General features: G+C 40.7%; 1 protein-coding gene across 2 annotated transcripts in view; it reads left to right on the forward strand.

Moving 5' to 3' along the window:
• scaf11 (SR-related CTD-associated factor 11) overlaps nt 1-17,648 on the forward strand; it is a 90,091-nt gene that overhangs the window by 41,590 nt on the left and 30,853 nt on the right. For both annotated transcript variants that reach the window (XM_072267429.1, XM_072267428.1), the window contains 6 exons: nt 1,814-1,980; nt 5,474-5,551; nt 5,751-5,827; nt 10,149-10,204; nt 10,508-10,608; nt 13,255-13,358. In XM_072267429.1, the coding sequence (XP_072123530.1) occupies nt 1,814-1,980; nt 5,474-5,551; nt 5,751-5,827; nt 10,149-10,204; nt 10,508-10,608; nt 13,255-13,358 (583 nt within the window). The remainder of the gene's footprint in view (nt 1-1,813; nt 1,981-5,473; nt 5,552-5,750; nt 5,828-10,148; nt 10,205-10,507; nt 10,609-13,254; nt 13,359-17,648) is intronic.

Raw genomic sequence — 17,648 nt, forward strand, 5'->3', positions numbered from 1 at the left:
CTGAAATGCTCACACACTGAAAGGTCAATCATCTGAGAGTTCATTGCCAGATCCAGTATGGCCTTTCCTCTCATGGGCCCGTCCACGTACTGGAATCTTTACAAGAAACATATAACAAGTTCTGCCCTACCTAAATCTTTTGCATTGAGGAGGTGCCAGTCATTCCGATTTCATTCTTCTAAATTGTAGCAGATACGAGTTCAGTAGCCCCAGTTGCTCTTCGTTTGTCTTGCTTGCCAACCCTGGAATCGTCTTTGTTGCACTCCCTCAATAGCAACGTTGCCCTTCATTGTATAAGGAGTCAAAATTGTACATGTGGTATTTCCAATGCTTCTACAGTCACGTTGTGAATATGGTGCATATATGGGACAATCTGCCAGGGGATATGATTGAGGCATTGCGATGACAACATTGGACAGGTACATCGATAAGAAATATTTTGACCAGGGGTTCCCAACCTGGGGTCGTGGGCCCCTCGGTTAGGGATCTACCGCATAAAGAAAAGGTTGGGAACCCCTGATTTAGAGGGGTATGGACCAGCTTAGATGGATATCTCGATTGGCATGGGGTTAGGTTGAAGGCTTTGCTTCCTTGCTGCATTTCGTTATAGTTATAAATCCCTTCAACTGTTTCTGAACTATTGCTTATGTTCTTCAGTTGTTCCTTCTACTTGGCCCTAAGTTCTATAACATTTTTGAGGTGTTTGTGTCCTCCATGCGGAAAGAAACAAAGTATTGGTTTGATTGGTCTGTCCTTTCTTTAGTTTCTCATTATAAATCATATTCTCTGCAAATATCTATGAAAACTGTTACAGTAAGTACTTTGGTTTACTGCAAACTCTCCGATTCCATTTTTCCCTCCAATCCGCCCAGTCCTTAGGTTTTGCTGATTTTTCGTATGTTTTTTGTCTTTTCCTTTGTTCTAATATTATCACTAATTTCTTGTTATCCATCCTTCCTGCTAGGAACCAGCTATTGTTCTTCATTCATGCACTATTTAAATGTTTGCCATTGCCAATCTATGACCATTCCCATATATAACACCCCTCATTTCAGCTCAGGACCCTAGTCTCAGAATTAAACATGTCACACACCATATGAAGAAATTCCATAATGTTATAGTCGCTCCATGGAACCTTGCATAACAAGGTTGCTGATTAATCCTTTCTCAATACACATTACTTATTCTAGGTCGGCCTGCTCTCTAATCACTCCCTTGATGTACTGGTCCAATAAACCTTCCTGTATATGCTCCAGGAATTCTTCCTCCACAGTATTGTTATTAATTTGATATGTGTATAGATTAGAGTATTGATTATTTATTGGCTCTGGCTCTAATTTCCATACCCAACATCAGCACTACTGTTTGGCCCATAGTGGCCCCACTGCTATCCTCTTTGTCAATGCATCAACAATTCGAGAATAGCTTCTTGCCCTTTGCCATCCGATTTCTGAATGGACGTTGAACCCATGAACACTACCTCATAATTTTTTTTAGTTTTTATTTTTACACTACTTATTTAACTATTTAATGTATATATACTTACTGTAATCCACAGTTTTTTCTCTATTATCATGTATTGTACTGCTGCCACTAAGACAACAAATTGAACGACATATACCAGTGATATTAAACCTGAATCTGATATCTGTCTAAAGTAATTGTGTTTTTATGATGAATATTATTGTCTTTAAAATAAAAGTTCTTATTGAATCAATTTTAATTATAACTCCCTTGCCTTACTATGATTATTTATTGCCTGCTAACATGTTTCTGCACTTGGAATCAACCATTTCTCTCATCTTGTTAACAGGTGAAGAGAATGAACAAGAACAAGCTGATGATGGGTTGTTCATTTCAACCACCGATCAAAATGACTGGTGCCCTATCTGCCTGAATGTTTTTGTGGAACAAGAAGTGGCTGTTCCTGAGAGCTGCTGCCACGTTTTTTGCCTGGGGTGTATTCTCGCATGGGCTGAAGTAAGCAAATTGTTAATTGAATAGTTTTATAAGTAATTTTATTGAAGATAAAGGTCATATGTGGAACTCAGTTGGAAATATAATAAAATAATGGATTAATGTTTCCTTAATTTAGTTACGTCAGGTAAAACAGCAGATATAACTGAAGCAGTAGCCAAGCATACTTTTAAGGTTTATTTAGCAAGATTGGGGCAGAAAACGGAAACAAGAGCTATATTCATCAAGTTAAAGTGTGACAATTTAATTGAATGCTGATACTCTATGCTAGAGGAATTTGGCACTGTATATGGTAAGTATTATCCATGATGGACAGGGATGTAGACTTTCCATGGAATGACTTTTAAAGCCACCAGCAATGGCACGTAATCTTTAGTGTAGATGTGGAAACAAATGTGGTTTGCTTTTAATTTACCACACCCAGCCCCCACCCCTTCCCAGAGACATGAGTCTTGTACATCAGGAAGCTCAAAACCTGACCTCTGTAAGACAGAGCATTTACAGTGCCTTGTAAAAGTATTCAGCCCCCAACTGTTTATTCGCATAAATACGTATTACAACCAGGGGATTGGGCCAATTTAACTGATAATTTTTATTTCTGAATCACGTGCTCCTTTTTTCACTGTAAGAGTCCAAAAAACTTGGAAAACTATTAAGGATGAGAAACTAAAAAATAAAAAGTGAAATATCAGCTGTACAAACGTATTCAACCCGCTTTGTTCAGTACTTACTTGAACCACCTTTTGCAGCTATTACATCCAGTCGAGCAAGATTTGCCCATTCCTCCTGGCAAAACTGTTCAAGCTGTGCCAGGTTAGTTTGGGAGCGGCAGTGAACAGTAATCTTGGTCTTGACAGAGATATTCAGTTGGGTTAAGATCAAGGGCTCTGACTGGGCCACTTAAGAACATTAATTTTTTTTGTTTGAAACCACTCCGTGGTTGGTTTGGCAGTGTGTTTCGTCCTGCTGAAAGATGAACTTCCTCCCCACTTTAAGCTTTCTGGCAGAGGCTAGGTTTTTTTCTCCAGGATCTCTCTGTACTTAGCAGCATTTATCTTCCCATTAATCCTGACTAGTTGTCTAGTCCCTGCTGCTGAAAAGCATCCCGATATCTATGCTACCTCCACTATGCTTTACAGTAGGGGTGGCATTGTCTGGCTGGTGTGCAATACTAGATTTTCACCACACGTACCACTTAATGTTGAGACCAGAAAGTTCCACTTTTGTCTCATCTGTCCAAAAGACCTTCTAACACATCTTTACAGTATCTTCTAAGTGACGTTTTGCAAAGTCTTTACAGGCAAGGGTATGCATTCTTTCTAGCCAGGGCCTCTTCCTTGTCACGCTCCCATTAATACCCTTTTTGTGCAATGCCTTAGAGATTGTGGAGCCATGAACTTCATCTCCAGTTGTAGCCACTGACTTCTGCAGCTCACTGAGAGTGGCTGCTGGCTATGGTGATGCCAACAGCCACTCTTACAAGTGTCATACTTCACTGGTGACTAAATTTAGAGGGGTGGCCTGACCTAGGCAGTGTTGTTGTGGGTTCATATTTTTTCCATTTTTCACAATGCACTGCACTGAGCTCTGAGGTATGCTCAGTGCCTTTGATATGGTCTTGTACGCTTCCCCAAATTTGTATTTTTGCATTTCTCAGTTACCATTTCCATGACTTGTCTTGGATGCTATTTTGGTTTGGTATGTTGAAAATCTACCAGAATGTTGAAGCTTACAGAGAAAAATCTGCCATACTGTTGGACCTTACAGAGAGAGGGAGTATTTATTCTTATAATTCATGGAAAGCAAGTGATCCTCCAATTTTCTACATTGATAAATTTTGTGAGCTGATGAGGTAATACATTATAGTATATTGCACCTGATGAAAGTTAGCAAATTAATTACAAAGGGGATGAATACTTTATCAGCCTCACAAATTTGATTTTTAATTTTTTGTAAATCGTTGACAGGTTTTGGATTTTTCTTTTGATTTATATAATGCATAATATTTTGTGGATTTGCTCAAAAATATCCGAATTCAATATATCTTAAATTTGGAAAATGAGACAGTAAAATGTGAAAACAGTTTTGGGGGCTGAATAGGTCTTCAGGGCATTATATGCTGTTGCTCCAATTCGAGATGGTGGGAGATGTGACAATGATAATCATGGTTATTGAATCACATAAAGGATTGGATTTCCGTAGGGAGGGTACAGAGGGAGTTTGTCAAGCTATTGACTAGGACAGAGCATTTCTGTTAAGAGAGTCAGGGTGGATTGGGTTTGGTTTTCTTGAAGCAGAAGAGGTTTGTAAATTATAAGGAGCATTGGTCGGGTAGAAAATAGCAAACTTTTCTGTAGTGGAGAGGAACTGAGAAAGAACTACTTCACCCAGAGGCCAGTGAGAATCTGAAATCAGTCTGGATGGGTGATTGAAGCAGGTACTCTCATTGCAACGCACACAAAATGCTGGAGGAATTCAGCAGGCCAGGCAAAAGTGTATCTAGAGGCATTTTAAAAAAAGTTCCAGCATCTGCAGATTTTCTCATGTTTATGATATGCTCACTACAAGTAGTAAGAATAATTTTATCACCGTGGCGTATAAGGCTATAGAAAAGTACTAGTAAATAGGATTAGTATGGATAGGTACAATTGGCATTAATGTGGTTGGCAAAGAACCTGTTTCTGTGCTGAATAATTTTATGATTAACCTGGCAACTTCTCTGAGAATTATTTAAGCTGCTGCTGAAATTAGCACACATTTGTATTGAATACAGAAGATGGGATGTTATGTTGAAGTTGTGTAAGATGTTGTTGAGGCGTAATTTGGAGTATTGTGTGCAGTTTTGGTCACCTACCTACAGGATGTAAATAAGGTTGAAAGAGTATAGAGAAAACTTACAAGGTTATTGCTGGGATTGGAGGACCTGAGTTATAAGGAAAAATTGAATAGGTTAGGACTTTATTATTTGGAACATAGAAGATTGAGGAGAGATTTGATAGAGGTATATAAAATTATGAGGTATATAGATAGGGTATATATAAGCAGGCATTTTTCACTGAGTTTGAGTGGGAGTATGACCAGAGGTCATGGGTTAAGGGTGAAAGGTGAATTGTTGAATGGGAACATGAGAGGAAACAAGTTTCCAGCACAAGAGGTGCATGTAAGCTCAATTTCAACGTTTAAGAGAAGTTTGGATAGGTACATGGATGGTAGGAGTATGGAGGGCTATAGGTCTGGTGCAGGTCAATGGGAGTAGGCAGTGGTTTGGCATGGACTAGTGGGGCTGAAGGGCCTGTTTCTGTGCTGTACTTTCTTAAGACTCTATGACTGATTCTATTTGTCCATCCCTCACTGCCCACTCTGTGCTGAAATTTATACTGAAAGTGATATTTTCCCAGAATTTGGTTTCATTGCTTGAATATTAAAAAAAATAATCTGACATTAGAAAATAAAAGTGGTTTGAACTTACATTGTATTTTTTTTAAATCTTTTACAGAAACTGAGTTCCTGCCCAATAGATAGAACGCCTTTCAGTGTGGTTTATAAACAAGACAATATAAAGTGTAGCACAAAGGTATTCAAGTAATTGTTGATAATTGCGTAAATGCAGATATGTCGAATATTAAAAATAAAATGAACCCAACTAATTGAATATTATTAAAGTAAGTTACAACAGTGCCCAGTTTGGCAAAATAAACTTTGTTTTCTGCTTTCAGACTTTGAAATAAGAACATATATTAAAAATTTCAATTTCTCTTTATCCTTCATGTCAGATTCCAGTTAGCACTTGCTTCGGTAAAAATTCAAACCAGAAGGAGGGCAACAGTGGACATAATGTCGATGTCTCAAGGTTTGTAACGACAAAGTCTTTTGAGATCATCCAGGTGTTCCTCCAGCATTTTGTGTGTGTATCTTTTGCAGTAATTTTTTGTTGTTAACAATACTCTCTACTTGAACAAGTCTTTCATTAATGGGCTCGGAGCATTTGGCTCATGGATTCATAACTTACAGAATGCACCATGTTGGCATCTCTGTAGAACTCTTAATTGAACAGAAATCTGCGTGTTGACTGAGGACTGCATGGCCTCATAATCTAATCTAATCTAATCTGCTTGTTCAGGTTTGCCATATGAATGTAATTCAATATTAAATTTTCTGCAGGCCTCAACTCCTCCAGATTACCCTTAATTCCACGATGTTTCAAAAATACATCTAACTCTTTAAATACCTCATGATCTCATATCCATAACCCTTTGGGCTGCAGAGTTCTAGCATGCACCTCTATCACTTAAAAGGTTGGGGTGGAGTCACTTCTTATCACAATGTCTTTTCATGTAAGACACCCAATGGTGGAAGCATTTCAATATTATCCTGTTGTATCCCCCTAGAATGTGGTATCTTGCTGTTCCTAATAAGACGGCAAATGTCCCACCTGTGGGATGTGCACGTTCAGCAACAAATATTCAAAACATAGCTTTTCCTGAGAGTTGGTGGTTCTAAGCTGTGTCTTCAGCCCAGCAAGATTCATCCCGTTTGTAATTCTGTAGAGCCCGAATTGTTTCCATGGAGTAGGGATGGAATTCAAGGCATGCTGCACACAATGGCCTTCAAGAGGACTGCAACCTTGTCCTGGTCTGGAGGCCTGTGTGCCTCAATGACTTGGAGAGCTATGTTGACTGGAGTCAGGACTTTATGCTTTGACTCTTAGCAAGGTCACCCATGCCAAGCAGGTCAGAGGCCAGACTAAGGCTATGTCCACACTGGACTGGATTATTTTGAAAACGCCGGTTTCGCATAAAAACAATAGGCGTCCACACCAGGCATTTTTGAAAATACCTCCGTCCACATTAAAACGGGTATTTGGGCGAATCTCCTCTTACTGGGCACGCGCAGGACACATCTACAGAAAACAAGCGAAGAGGAAACGGTATACTTGGTGCACGTTTGTCCAGTTACAGACTAGAAAAACTTAAAAGGAAATTGCCAAAAGACGGACAGCTGTTGGCTCTCGCGCAGGAGGACTTAAAACTAAAAAAAACAAATACTGGAGCGTATGGAGGCAACCGACAGGGAGTTCATGGACAGTATGACCCGGCTGACAACGAGCATTGAAAAACTGACTAACTCTGTTGCAGAGGGATTTGCAATGATGAGGAATAGATGGCTCCCCCCCAGTACTTTTCACCGCCACAATACCAGCCTCACAGCCACTACAATAGCTACACATATGGACACACAGACCCCCCCCCCCGGGTGGCCCCACCAACATCTTCCCCACTCCCACAGAAGGGTCACCCGGAAACCTTTCCTACAGCCACAGCCTCTTCACCGATGAAAGGGACGGCAGGTTTTTTCAGATTTAAACACTCTGGAGAGCGTTTTAGAAAAGCTCCGTTTTCGGGAGAGGAAAACGCCGTTTCAGTGTGGACAGAGGGTCGAAACTAAGAGAAAAAGCTTCAGTTACGGATTTATCTGGTCTAGTGTGGACGTGGCCTAAGAGTTGTCCACGAGACATTCAAGTTAAGGTGTTCAGCTCAAGGCTAACAACCCTGACTGGTAAAACAAAACTGTTATGGAAACAGCAATGAGGAATCCTTCTACATCTGAGTGCAATGAAGTATTCCTGAGTCTCCATCCAAAACTTGCATGACTAACAGCGGTGAAAACCAAGTTGCTGACACAATGAAGCAAGCCCTGAACACTGCCAGACATGGAGGATCTTCATTGCTGCCCTAAATGCCAGTGGCGTAGCAGCAGTAGGCAGGCACACAATGGCATGATGGATTTATTGTAACACACACAAAATGCTGGAGGAGCTCAGCATCTATGGGAGTGAATAAAAAGTCAATGTTTCAGGCGGAGTCCCTTCCTCAGGACCGAAGTGGAAGGGGGAAGATGCCAGAATAAGAAAGGTTGGGGGGAGGGGGAGGATGCTAGCTGGAAGGTGATAGATGAGGCCTGGTGGGTGGGAAAGAATGAATCTGATAGGAGAGGAGAGTGAACCATTGGAGGAGACCCAGGGAAAGTAATAGCCAGGTGAGAACAGGTAAAAGGCCAAGGTGGAAATAGAAGAAGAGGGGAGGTGGGAGGGATTTTTTTTACCGGAAGGAGAAATCGCTATTTATGTCATCAGGCTGGAGGCTACCCAGACAGAATAGAAGGTGTTGCTCCTCCAACCTGAGCGTGGCCTCATCTTGGCACAAGAGGAGGCCGTGGACTGACATCTCAGAACAGGAATAAAAGTCAGAATTAGAATGTTTGGCCACCGGGAACTTCTGCTTTTGGTGGATGGAGTGTATTCATTGTATTTTCTTGTGTTGTTGAAGTTCAGTAACTTCGTTTCACTTGGCATTATTACAGGCATATCTACAAAAGATATAGTTAAAATAATGATTGCATTTCCCCGTGGACTTTGGAAATGATTGTGTTGTTGCTTACTGTAATTAGAGGGTTAATATGTCCTGCATCGTTTGAGAGTAATCTTGGAACTGTGTAAACAAGGAAAGCAATCGTGTCTCCAAAACCAATCGATTTGATGAATTATTTATAATCCACAGAGATTATCAATCAGGAAATATTAGAGGGGCTACTGAATTCACTATCTAACTGGATACAGAAAGTAAAATGAGAGGGAAAGAAATATTGAATCAAAGTAGAGCCTGCAAGTTTAAGGACAAAGAAAAGTAAAGACAGAATTATTTATTTATTACACCAGAATTTTTCAGAACACCTTGTCTGGGTAGCCTCCACTCTGATCACAGGAATATCAATTTCTCCTTCCAGTCATTTTCCCCCCATTCTTTTCCCTTCTTCTATTCCCCACTCTGGCCTCTTACCTCTTTTCATCTGCCTATCACCTCCCCCTGGGTCCCCTCCTCCTTCCCTTTCTCCTTTGGTTCATTCTCCTCTCCTGTCCTATCAGACTCATTCCTCTGCAGCCCTTTACCTTTCCTACCCACCTGATTTCACCTATCACTTTCTGCCTATCCTCCTTCCCCTCCATCCCAACCTTTTCACTCTGACGTCTTGCCTCCTTCCTTCCGTCTCAGCCTGAAATGTCGACTGTTTATTCATTTCTATAGCTGCCCAACCTGCTGAGCTCCTCCAGCATTTTATGTGTATTGTTTTGGATTTCCAGCATCTGTAGAATCTCTCGTGTTTAGAATTACTTAGTTTTTAAAATCTGGAAAAATGAAGTTCCATACATGTTGGAAATTGGTTTTCATCTTCAAAGAGGTGTCAGGCCCAGGTTAAATCCTGTTGTGCTTTTAAAGAAGATACTTACTTTAGGTGTGGAAATATTCTAAGTTTATCGTATTGAATTGAGTGGACATAAATTCTGAATGTACAAAAAATTCATGCCATCGCGTTTATACCACTAGGTCTGTTAGTGAGACGATTAAGAACCATGACAACTTGTATAGCACCTTCCACTGAAGGAACTTTGCAACTCGTATAATATGTTTCTGATCACCTTGTGTAATCACAGTCCTCAAGTACTTGCTGCTTTGTGCTTCATTAAAAGTACAATTAGGCTATTATTTCTACAGTACCATTTAGCCAACCATCAGATTCAGAATTGGGTTTAATATCATCAGCATATGTTGTGAAATTTGTTAACATTGGAGCTGCAGTACATTGCAATGCATGATAATAGAGAAAAATAAAATTTGAATTTCAGTAGGTATAAATGTATTAATAGTTAAGTAAGTAGTACAGAAATAAGAAATTAAAAAAGTAGTGAGTTAGTGTTCATAGGTTCAGTGTCCATTCAGAAATCGAACGGCAGAGGAGGAAGAGCTTTTGCTGAATCGTTGAGCGTGTGCCTTCAAGCTTCTGTACCTCCTTCCTGATGGTAGCAGTGAGGAAAGGGCATGCCCTGGGGGGTGGGAATCCTTCATAGATGCTGCCTTTTTGAGTCATCGCTCCTTGAAGATGTCCTGGATACTGTGGAGACTAGTGCCCATGATAGAGCTGACTAATTTTACAACTCTGCAGCTTACTCGATCCTGTGCAGTAGCCTTCTCCCTCTCCCCCATACCAGCCGGTGATGCAGCCATTTAGAATGCTCTCCATGTTACATCTGTGGAAATTTGTCATCTTTTAAAATAATCAAGATTTTATGAAAATATCAATAAACATTATATGTTTATTTCTTCTGAAAATTTCAGGGAACATGATGTTTTGAATGATGGAGTATGCACATGCCTAAAGGAAACATGCAAAAGTAAGTAAAAAATTATTTTAATAGTGTAAGGAAGTAAACATATTTCAAAAGTAAGTTTATTTTTGTTTTCTCTGGCAAAGTTTTGAGTTTTTAATTCAGGGTTATTCTAGATGCTTAAAACTCAGCATTTCATAACTTTTGTGCTTGTTAAATATGAAAGTGGTGTTGTAGGTGGTCATTTATGGCAATGGGACCATGGGTTGGGAAGAAACGTCTGTGTGAAATTTTAGCTTCCTGTGATGTAGAGTATTGGTCTGTCAAAAGTGAAATGATATGCAGCATCTTTGAAAATTTTTTGGACAGGGCACTCTGACTGGCAACAAACTGAATTTCGCGATATGCAAAACACATCTGTCATTGCCAACAACAAAAGGAGCAGGAATCCCAAGAAGACTAAAAATAAGGTTAGTTTAAATCTGTGAAGTTTCGCAGATCCATTAAGTTTTGTTATAAGCATTCAAAGTTTTTTGAGGCATTTGTTATAAACAAAATTTCTATAAAATATCACTTCGTTTTGAAGAACCACTTATCTGTGCTGTTTGATTATATAATATTTAATACAGTGCTTTAGCTTAACAAAAATCTTAACTTTGTACATACAATGACAAATTAAGCATTTCAGATCTCTCAGTTGCCACTTATTAAGATACCAGTAAATAAATGACGCTGCAATTACATGTTCCTGTCTACCTCCCACTATTTCCCAATGAACACTCACATGAACAGAAGTAGCTTAAGGGTTAAGTTCTGGAATATTAGTTAATAATATCAGTGAATATTGTATGTAATGGAATATATTTTAAATTCCTGTGACATATGGAATAAGAGGATGTCTCTTTAGTTTTTCTCAGTCATGGGATGCACACTACAGTTTTGTGAGGATAAGTACATTTACAATTGTCTTTTAAATATAAGAAGTGGTGATGGGTAGTTGCAAATGCTAATTCTGAACTTTTTTTATGCAAGAAATATTTTGAGCGTAGTGTTCAGTAGTGTATGCACATTCTCATATCCGTATTTCAGCATCTTTAGTTGTTCAAGCAACAGACACAAAATGCTGGTGAACACAGCAGGCCAGGCAGCATCTCTAGGAAGAGGTACAGTCGATGTTTGGGGCTGGGATCCTTCGTCAGGACTACCTGAAGGAAGAGTTAGTAAGGGATTTGAAAGAGGGAGGGGGAGGGGAGATCTGAAATGATGGGAGAAGACAGGAGGGGGAGGGATGATGCTAAGAGCTGGGAAGTTGATTGGCAAAAGGGAAACAAAGCTGAAGGCACAGGGGAAAGAAGGCGGGGGGGAGCACCAGAGGAAGATGGAGAGCAGGCAAGGAGTGATTATGAGAGGGAAAGAGAGAGAAAAAAGGTGGGGGGGGATAATAAATGAATAAATTAAATAAATAACGGATGGGGTACGAGGGGGAGGTGGGGCATTAGCGGAAGTTAGAGAAATCAGTGTTCATGCCATCAGGTTGGAGGCTACACAGACGGAATATAAGGTGTTGTTCCTTCTACTTGAGTGTGGCTTCATCTGGACAGTAGAGGAGGCCATGGATTGACATATCAGAATGGGAGGTGGAATTAAAATATGTGGCCACTGGGAGATCCTGCTTCCTCTGGCGGACAGAGCGTAGGCGTTCAGTGAAATGGTCTCCCAGTCTGCGTCGGGTTTCACCAATATACAGAAGGCTGCACCGGGAGCACCTACTTGCCTGCTCTCCATTTTCCTCTGATGCTCCCCTCCCCCTTTCTTTCTCCCGTGTCTCCAGCTTTCTTTCCCTTTTGCCAATCAACTTCCCAGCTCTTAGCATCATCCCTCCCCCTTCTGTCTTCTCCTATCATTTCAGATCTTTCCCCCCCCCCCTTCAAATTTCTTAACATTTCTTCTTTCAGTTAGTCCTGGCGAGGGGTCCCGGCCCAAAACGTCGACTGTACCTCTTCCTATAGATGCTGCCTGGCCTGCTGCGTTCAGCAGCATTTTGTGTCTGTTGCTTGAATTTCCAGCATCTGCAGATTTTCTCGTGGTTGCATCTTTAGTTTTTCCACTGCATTCTTGGGATGTTGTTCTGAGAAAGTGCTTTTGAGCTGTTTCTTGAGCTACCAACAGAAGTGATTTTATTCAACACAATCTACTCCATCCAGCTGTTATGTGTCAAGAGTGGCTCAGTAGATCTCCCTCACTGACCAATGCTCACTCCTGAACAGTGAGGTTGTCTGTGTGTAGTTTACACCTTATCCCTATGACTGTGTGGTTCACCCAGCACATTCTCAATACCTCCCGTGGCCAAAAGACATTTGAGTTGTTAGGTTAACTGGTCACTCTAAATTGCCCTATATATATCATTCTGAGAGTGAAATGACCACGAGCCTATTTGGCTCTTCTGTGCAAGTCATTTTAATTTGAAAATATTTATTGCTTCCATAAAATAAATTGCCAATTAATCTTGTGACCCACTGTTTCCTCTTGTCTTTAAACTGATTGATTTTTATTTTGATTTTTCTGTTAATGTGTTTATTTCAAGTCTTGATTTATTTACCTATTCATTGGTGTTAATGTTCGAGTATGATGTTCTGTATTATTACTGAGAAGAAATGGGCATCAGTTCTTGTTCTGTCATATTGGCACTGTTTTCAGTGCAAAGCTAACATATTTCAGATGACAAGTGACCATTGGTTAGACACAGGCTCAGCTTTTCTTCCTGCCACCAGTGCCCCTCACCTGTCTCCAAGTTATGGCAGAAAATGGTGAATTCATATCTGCCGGCAAGTGTTTGTGCTGTGTACTGACAGCAGAACTTCTATGCCTGGCACCTATGATGTTTCAGAGCATGTGTGCACCATAGGTAAGTTTGTGCTTTCTGGTGTAGTCCAGCAATAAGTAGAGGCAACAGCTGGATGAGCAGCTGAGAAAATGCCCTCACGCTATTTCAGTCTGAACTTGCCCATGCTTTAATTTTCCAAAGGAATGAGATAACACTGACTTGCAAAATTTCATTTTACATGTATCGGTAGAGTATCCTTTTAATTTCATAAAATGACTTTTTTCTTTAATAGTTTTACAGAAGAAAGCATCAGCAGTCATGTGTGAAGAATGACCTGAACAGTTTCTCTCCACAGTATGGGGAATCAGAAATGTCCCCTTCTCTGGCTGAAAACAGGTAAAGCTCACTCCTTACGCTGACTCAGGCTAATAATGTTTCAGAACTATTAAATGAAAAGAGGTGGCCTTGTTGAGTGTTCCATGGATCATTTAAGTTGTGTTAATGGTGCAAAACTATTTTTTCAGTGTTAAGCTCGCTTCATTTGTACATTAGAAAGTACCAATCAGAGTTACAATGCAACGTACGGTCCTGAAGTTCAATGAAAGTTCAAATAGCTTCGCCTAAAAGTTTGAAAGCTGGCAATTACTAAGTGAAGTGGTAAAATTTATGATAAGTGCATTTTTTAACATTTTAAAGTCTTATGGAAATTAAAATCATCACAATTTTTGATGTTGCTTTCCCAAGGGAAACTATAAAGATGAACCACATGTTAGGATTCAGTGCATGATTATTGGAACATTATATGCACCCAATCTGTTTGGAATAATATACAAATTTATTTTTGTGATTTTTGTAGTTTACTGAAACCAATTGCTATAGGAATGAGTCTAGAGTATGTAAAAACTATAAAAATTAACTGTATAGTTAGGTTATATGATAGATACTTTATTGATCCCAAAGGAAATTACAGTGTCACAGTAGCATTACAAGTGCACAGATATAAGTATTAGAAGAGAAGTAAAAAGAGTAAAAAATAAGTTACCACAAACAGTCTAACAGGAGGGGGTCATTACTTCCCTGGCTATAGGTTGGCTCATTATAGAGCCTGATAGCCGAGGGTAAGAGTGACCTCACTTAGCACTCTTTAGAGCAAACTGACTATCACTTTTGTCTGTGTAAAACTGTTCAGTTAGTTAAATATCTGAAGATATTTTGAGGGAATAAGTTTCACAAATGAATTATTGTCAATAGCGATATCAGATTGGTAGATATTACAGAATAACTTGTGTGTTGTAAGTGAATTATGCTAGGTGGAATTTACCATCCACATTTGATAGCACTGGAAAACAATTTTTTTCAAAACTGTTGCTCCCTCAGAATTTTTTTGTTTATGATAGAGCGCTTGACACTGAGCACAAATATAATTTCAGACTACTTGTATCACGTGAATTTGAAGAAACAAGAAATTAACTTTTATTGAATGTAATGCATTTAATTGCATAATGGTGCTGAACCTTTGTGATGGTTCAACAAAGCTAAAAATATTTGGTTGATGATTTTCATTTCTACTCAGTGTCTGAGGCTTCTCACTTAGTTATCCAACAATAGTTAGTCAGCATTGATAGATTCCAGTTGCCCTGATACTCTTTATGACCACAATGTCCTGGTGAAACCTTTTACTGTGCTCGTCACTGACAGCGGCAAGATTTGCAGGGAAGAAGTCTAAATGGAAATGCGGAAAATGAATCTTTAGTGACATGTTGCACTTCATTGTTTTGTATGCTTGAAGCATGTTGTCAACCAGCTGCACGTAGTTTGGTGCTTTGTAGTTGCCAAGAAAATTTTCAACAACATCTTTGAATGCCTTCCAAGCGATTTTCTCTGGTCCAACTAAGTTCTTCAAACTGCCTGTCATTGTTGACCTGTTTGAGTTGTGGACCAACAAAAATGCCGTTCTTAATCTTGACATCAATTATTCTGATTTGAGTTATGAATTGAAATAACGAATGTAACCCTCAGTTCAGCTAGCAGCTTAATCTAGGGGAAGACAGCCCCCAGGCCGGCCTAACTTAAGGAATCTTGTTTGGGTGGATGCTGTGTGATGTGTTCCCCGGTTACAAGTCAGTACCACGAAATAACAAACAGTACATAATATCTGTTTAAACGATTGAGCTTTCTAATTCTTAATTTGACTGTATGGTTAGTAAAGGAACAAAAAAAGAGAAAAGGGCCCATTCCCATGAAACAGTCTAATGCGCAACGTTGGAGCTCATGGTTCCGTCCATTTGTTCCATGTCGAGCTCCTCCGAGCGTAGCCGACCTTCGGACCCTCGCTCCAAGTCCACTCCGTCCGGCAGCCTACCAACTCTCTCCATTTGCATCTTCTCTCTTCATCTCTCGCTGACAAAAGACCACGAAATCCCTGCTCCCAGACCCACAAGAAAGAGCAACGTGCCTTTCATTGAATAGCACACGTTCCAAAGCCCCGTTGTCTCTAGTCATCACCCAAACATTGCTGCTGCAGAAAAGCCATTACCTCAGCAATGAAACATTACAGAGAGGCCATTATGTTAGCAGTGAAACCTTACAGTGTGTTACACAAATAGAGGTGATTTCAAAAAAAGCGGCACGTGATAGGGAAATTTCATGGTGATTTACATGATCAGCAGCACAAAATCCATAAGATACATCGTTAAGTATTCAGGAAGCAAAATCATTGTTGTCCAGTGTTATCTGTGTAGCACCTTTTAATGGAGTAAACTACATTACATGGCATCAAAGGTTACAAGGAGAAGGCCAAGAACTGGGATTGAGGAGGAGGTAGAAAAAAAAGGATCTGCTGTGATTGAATGGCGGAGCTGACTCGATGGACCAGGTGGCCTAATTCTGCTCCTATGTCTTATGGTCTATTTTCCATCAGCAACGGCGTAAAACAGGGGTTGTGTTCTGGCTCCTACTCTGTTTGGACTATTCTTCGTTGCTGGTCTTCAGGATGCCACATCAGACCTGAAGTTAGGGGTCTTCCTACAAACAAGGGCTGATGGCGGGCTCCTCAACCTCGCAAGATTGAGAGCAAAAACAAAAGTCAGGGACATTGTGGCGCATGGGCTACAGTTTGCTGATGACTGTGCATTGGTTGCCCACTCTCTCGAAGACTTACAAGAGATCACCAGTCGCTTTGCCGGTGCAGCCAAAAGCTTCGGACTGACAATCAGCCTGAAAAAGATGGAAGTTTTGTACCAATCGGCTCCTGGCTCAAGCTACAAAGAACCAACTGTCCTCATTGATGACACTCATCTCAATGCTGTCAACGAGTTTTGTTACCTGGGCAGCATAATAACATCCTCAGCTTCTCTGGATGTAGAGATTGAGTCGAGAACCAGAAAAGCCTGCTTTGCCTTTGGTCAGCTGAAAGATCGAGTTTGGTCACAGAACATCAGGTTGGCCACCAAGTGCAAGGTATACAGGGCCATTGCCATATCAGCCTTGTTATATGGATGTGAGACATGGTGCCCATATCAGAGACACTTATGCCAGCTTGACCAACTGCAGCAGTGTCACCTGCATTCTCTGATGAAGATTACCTGGTGAGACAAGATCTCCAATACCGACGTCCTCTCTCGACCCGGAATGCCAGCAGTTTCAGCCTTGATGATGTCAGCCCACTGCGTTGGGCAGGACATGTTGTCAGAATGCCTGACGGAAGACTGCCCAAGGACATCTTGTACGACCAACTGTCCAGTGGTACCCGAAAATGAGGAGGCCAGCGACTACGGTACAAGGATGTTCTGCACAGGAGCCTCAAGAAAGCTGACATTTCCCCATCAACATGGGAGGATCTGGCTCAAGATCGCTCACAGCGGAGGGACGCCATCAGAAAAGATGTGGAAGCTGCTGAGAACAAGCTCAACGAGGCAACAGAGGAAAGGCACAGTAAGCGCCACAACAGAGCTTCTGCCCCTGCTGCCCCTCCAGGCCTCATGTGGCAAGCAGTGCCCGTCGAGGATCGGCCTGTACAGCCACTCCAGGATGCACATATCAAACCCCACTAACTGACTGAAAGGAACCATCATCATCCTATGGGATGGATAGCCAGAGAGGATGTTTGGAACAAAAGGGTCAATGGTCAGGTTAGTAAATATTGTTTTAAAAATTGTGAAAGAGGAAAGGAAAGAGGGTAAGTAAGTTTCAGGATAGGAACTCAAAATCAGAAACTAGACAGCTGAAGGCATGTGGTGCATAGGAAACTGAGGACTGTGAAGCCCAAACTGGAGAGAACAAGTTTGAAGGCAAGTCCTGGAAGGATTTGAACACACAGAAGAGATTTATATATCAGGACATTTCAAGTGATCTTCCATGAACTAAAATGGAACACACATTAAAGAATAAATAGTGAAGCAGCTAGCACTAGCGGCCTGGTTTCAATTCCACCCCTGTCTGTAAGAAGTTTGTATGTCCTCCCCATGACTGCGTGGGCTTTCTCCAGGTGCTCCAGTTTCCTCTCATGTTCCAAAGATGTACCAATTAGTCGATTAATTGGTCACATGGATGTGATTGGGCGGCACAGGCTCTTTGGGCCAGAAGGGTCTGTAACTATGCTGTATCTCTAAAAGAAATTATGATGTGGTTATTTTTCGGGGAGAAATGGCCACAATTTCTTTAGTAGTTTGGCAGAATCTGGACTGT

Source organism: Mobula birostris, chromosome 9 (assembly GCF_030028105.1).
Source record: "Mobula birostris isolate sMobBir1 chromosome 9, sMobBir1.hap1, whole genome shotgun sequence".
NCBI classification, from domain to species: domain Eukaryota; kingdom Metazoa; phylum Chordata; class Chondrichthyes; order Myliobatiformes; family Myliobatidae; genus Mobula; species Mobula birostris.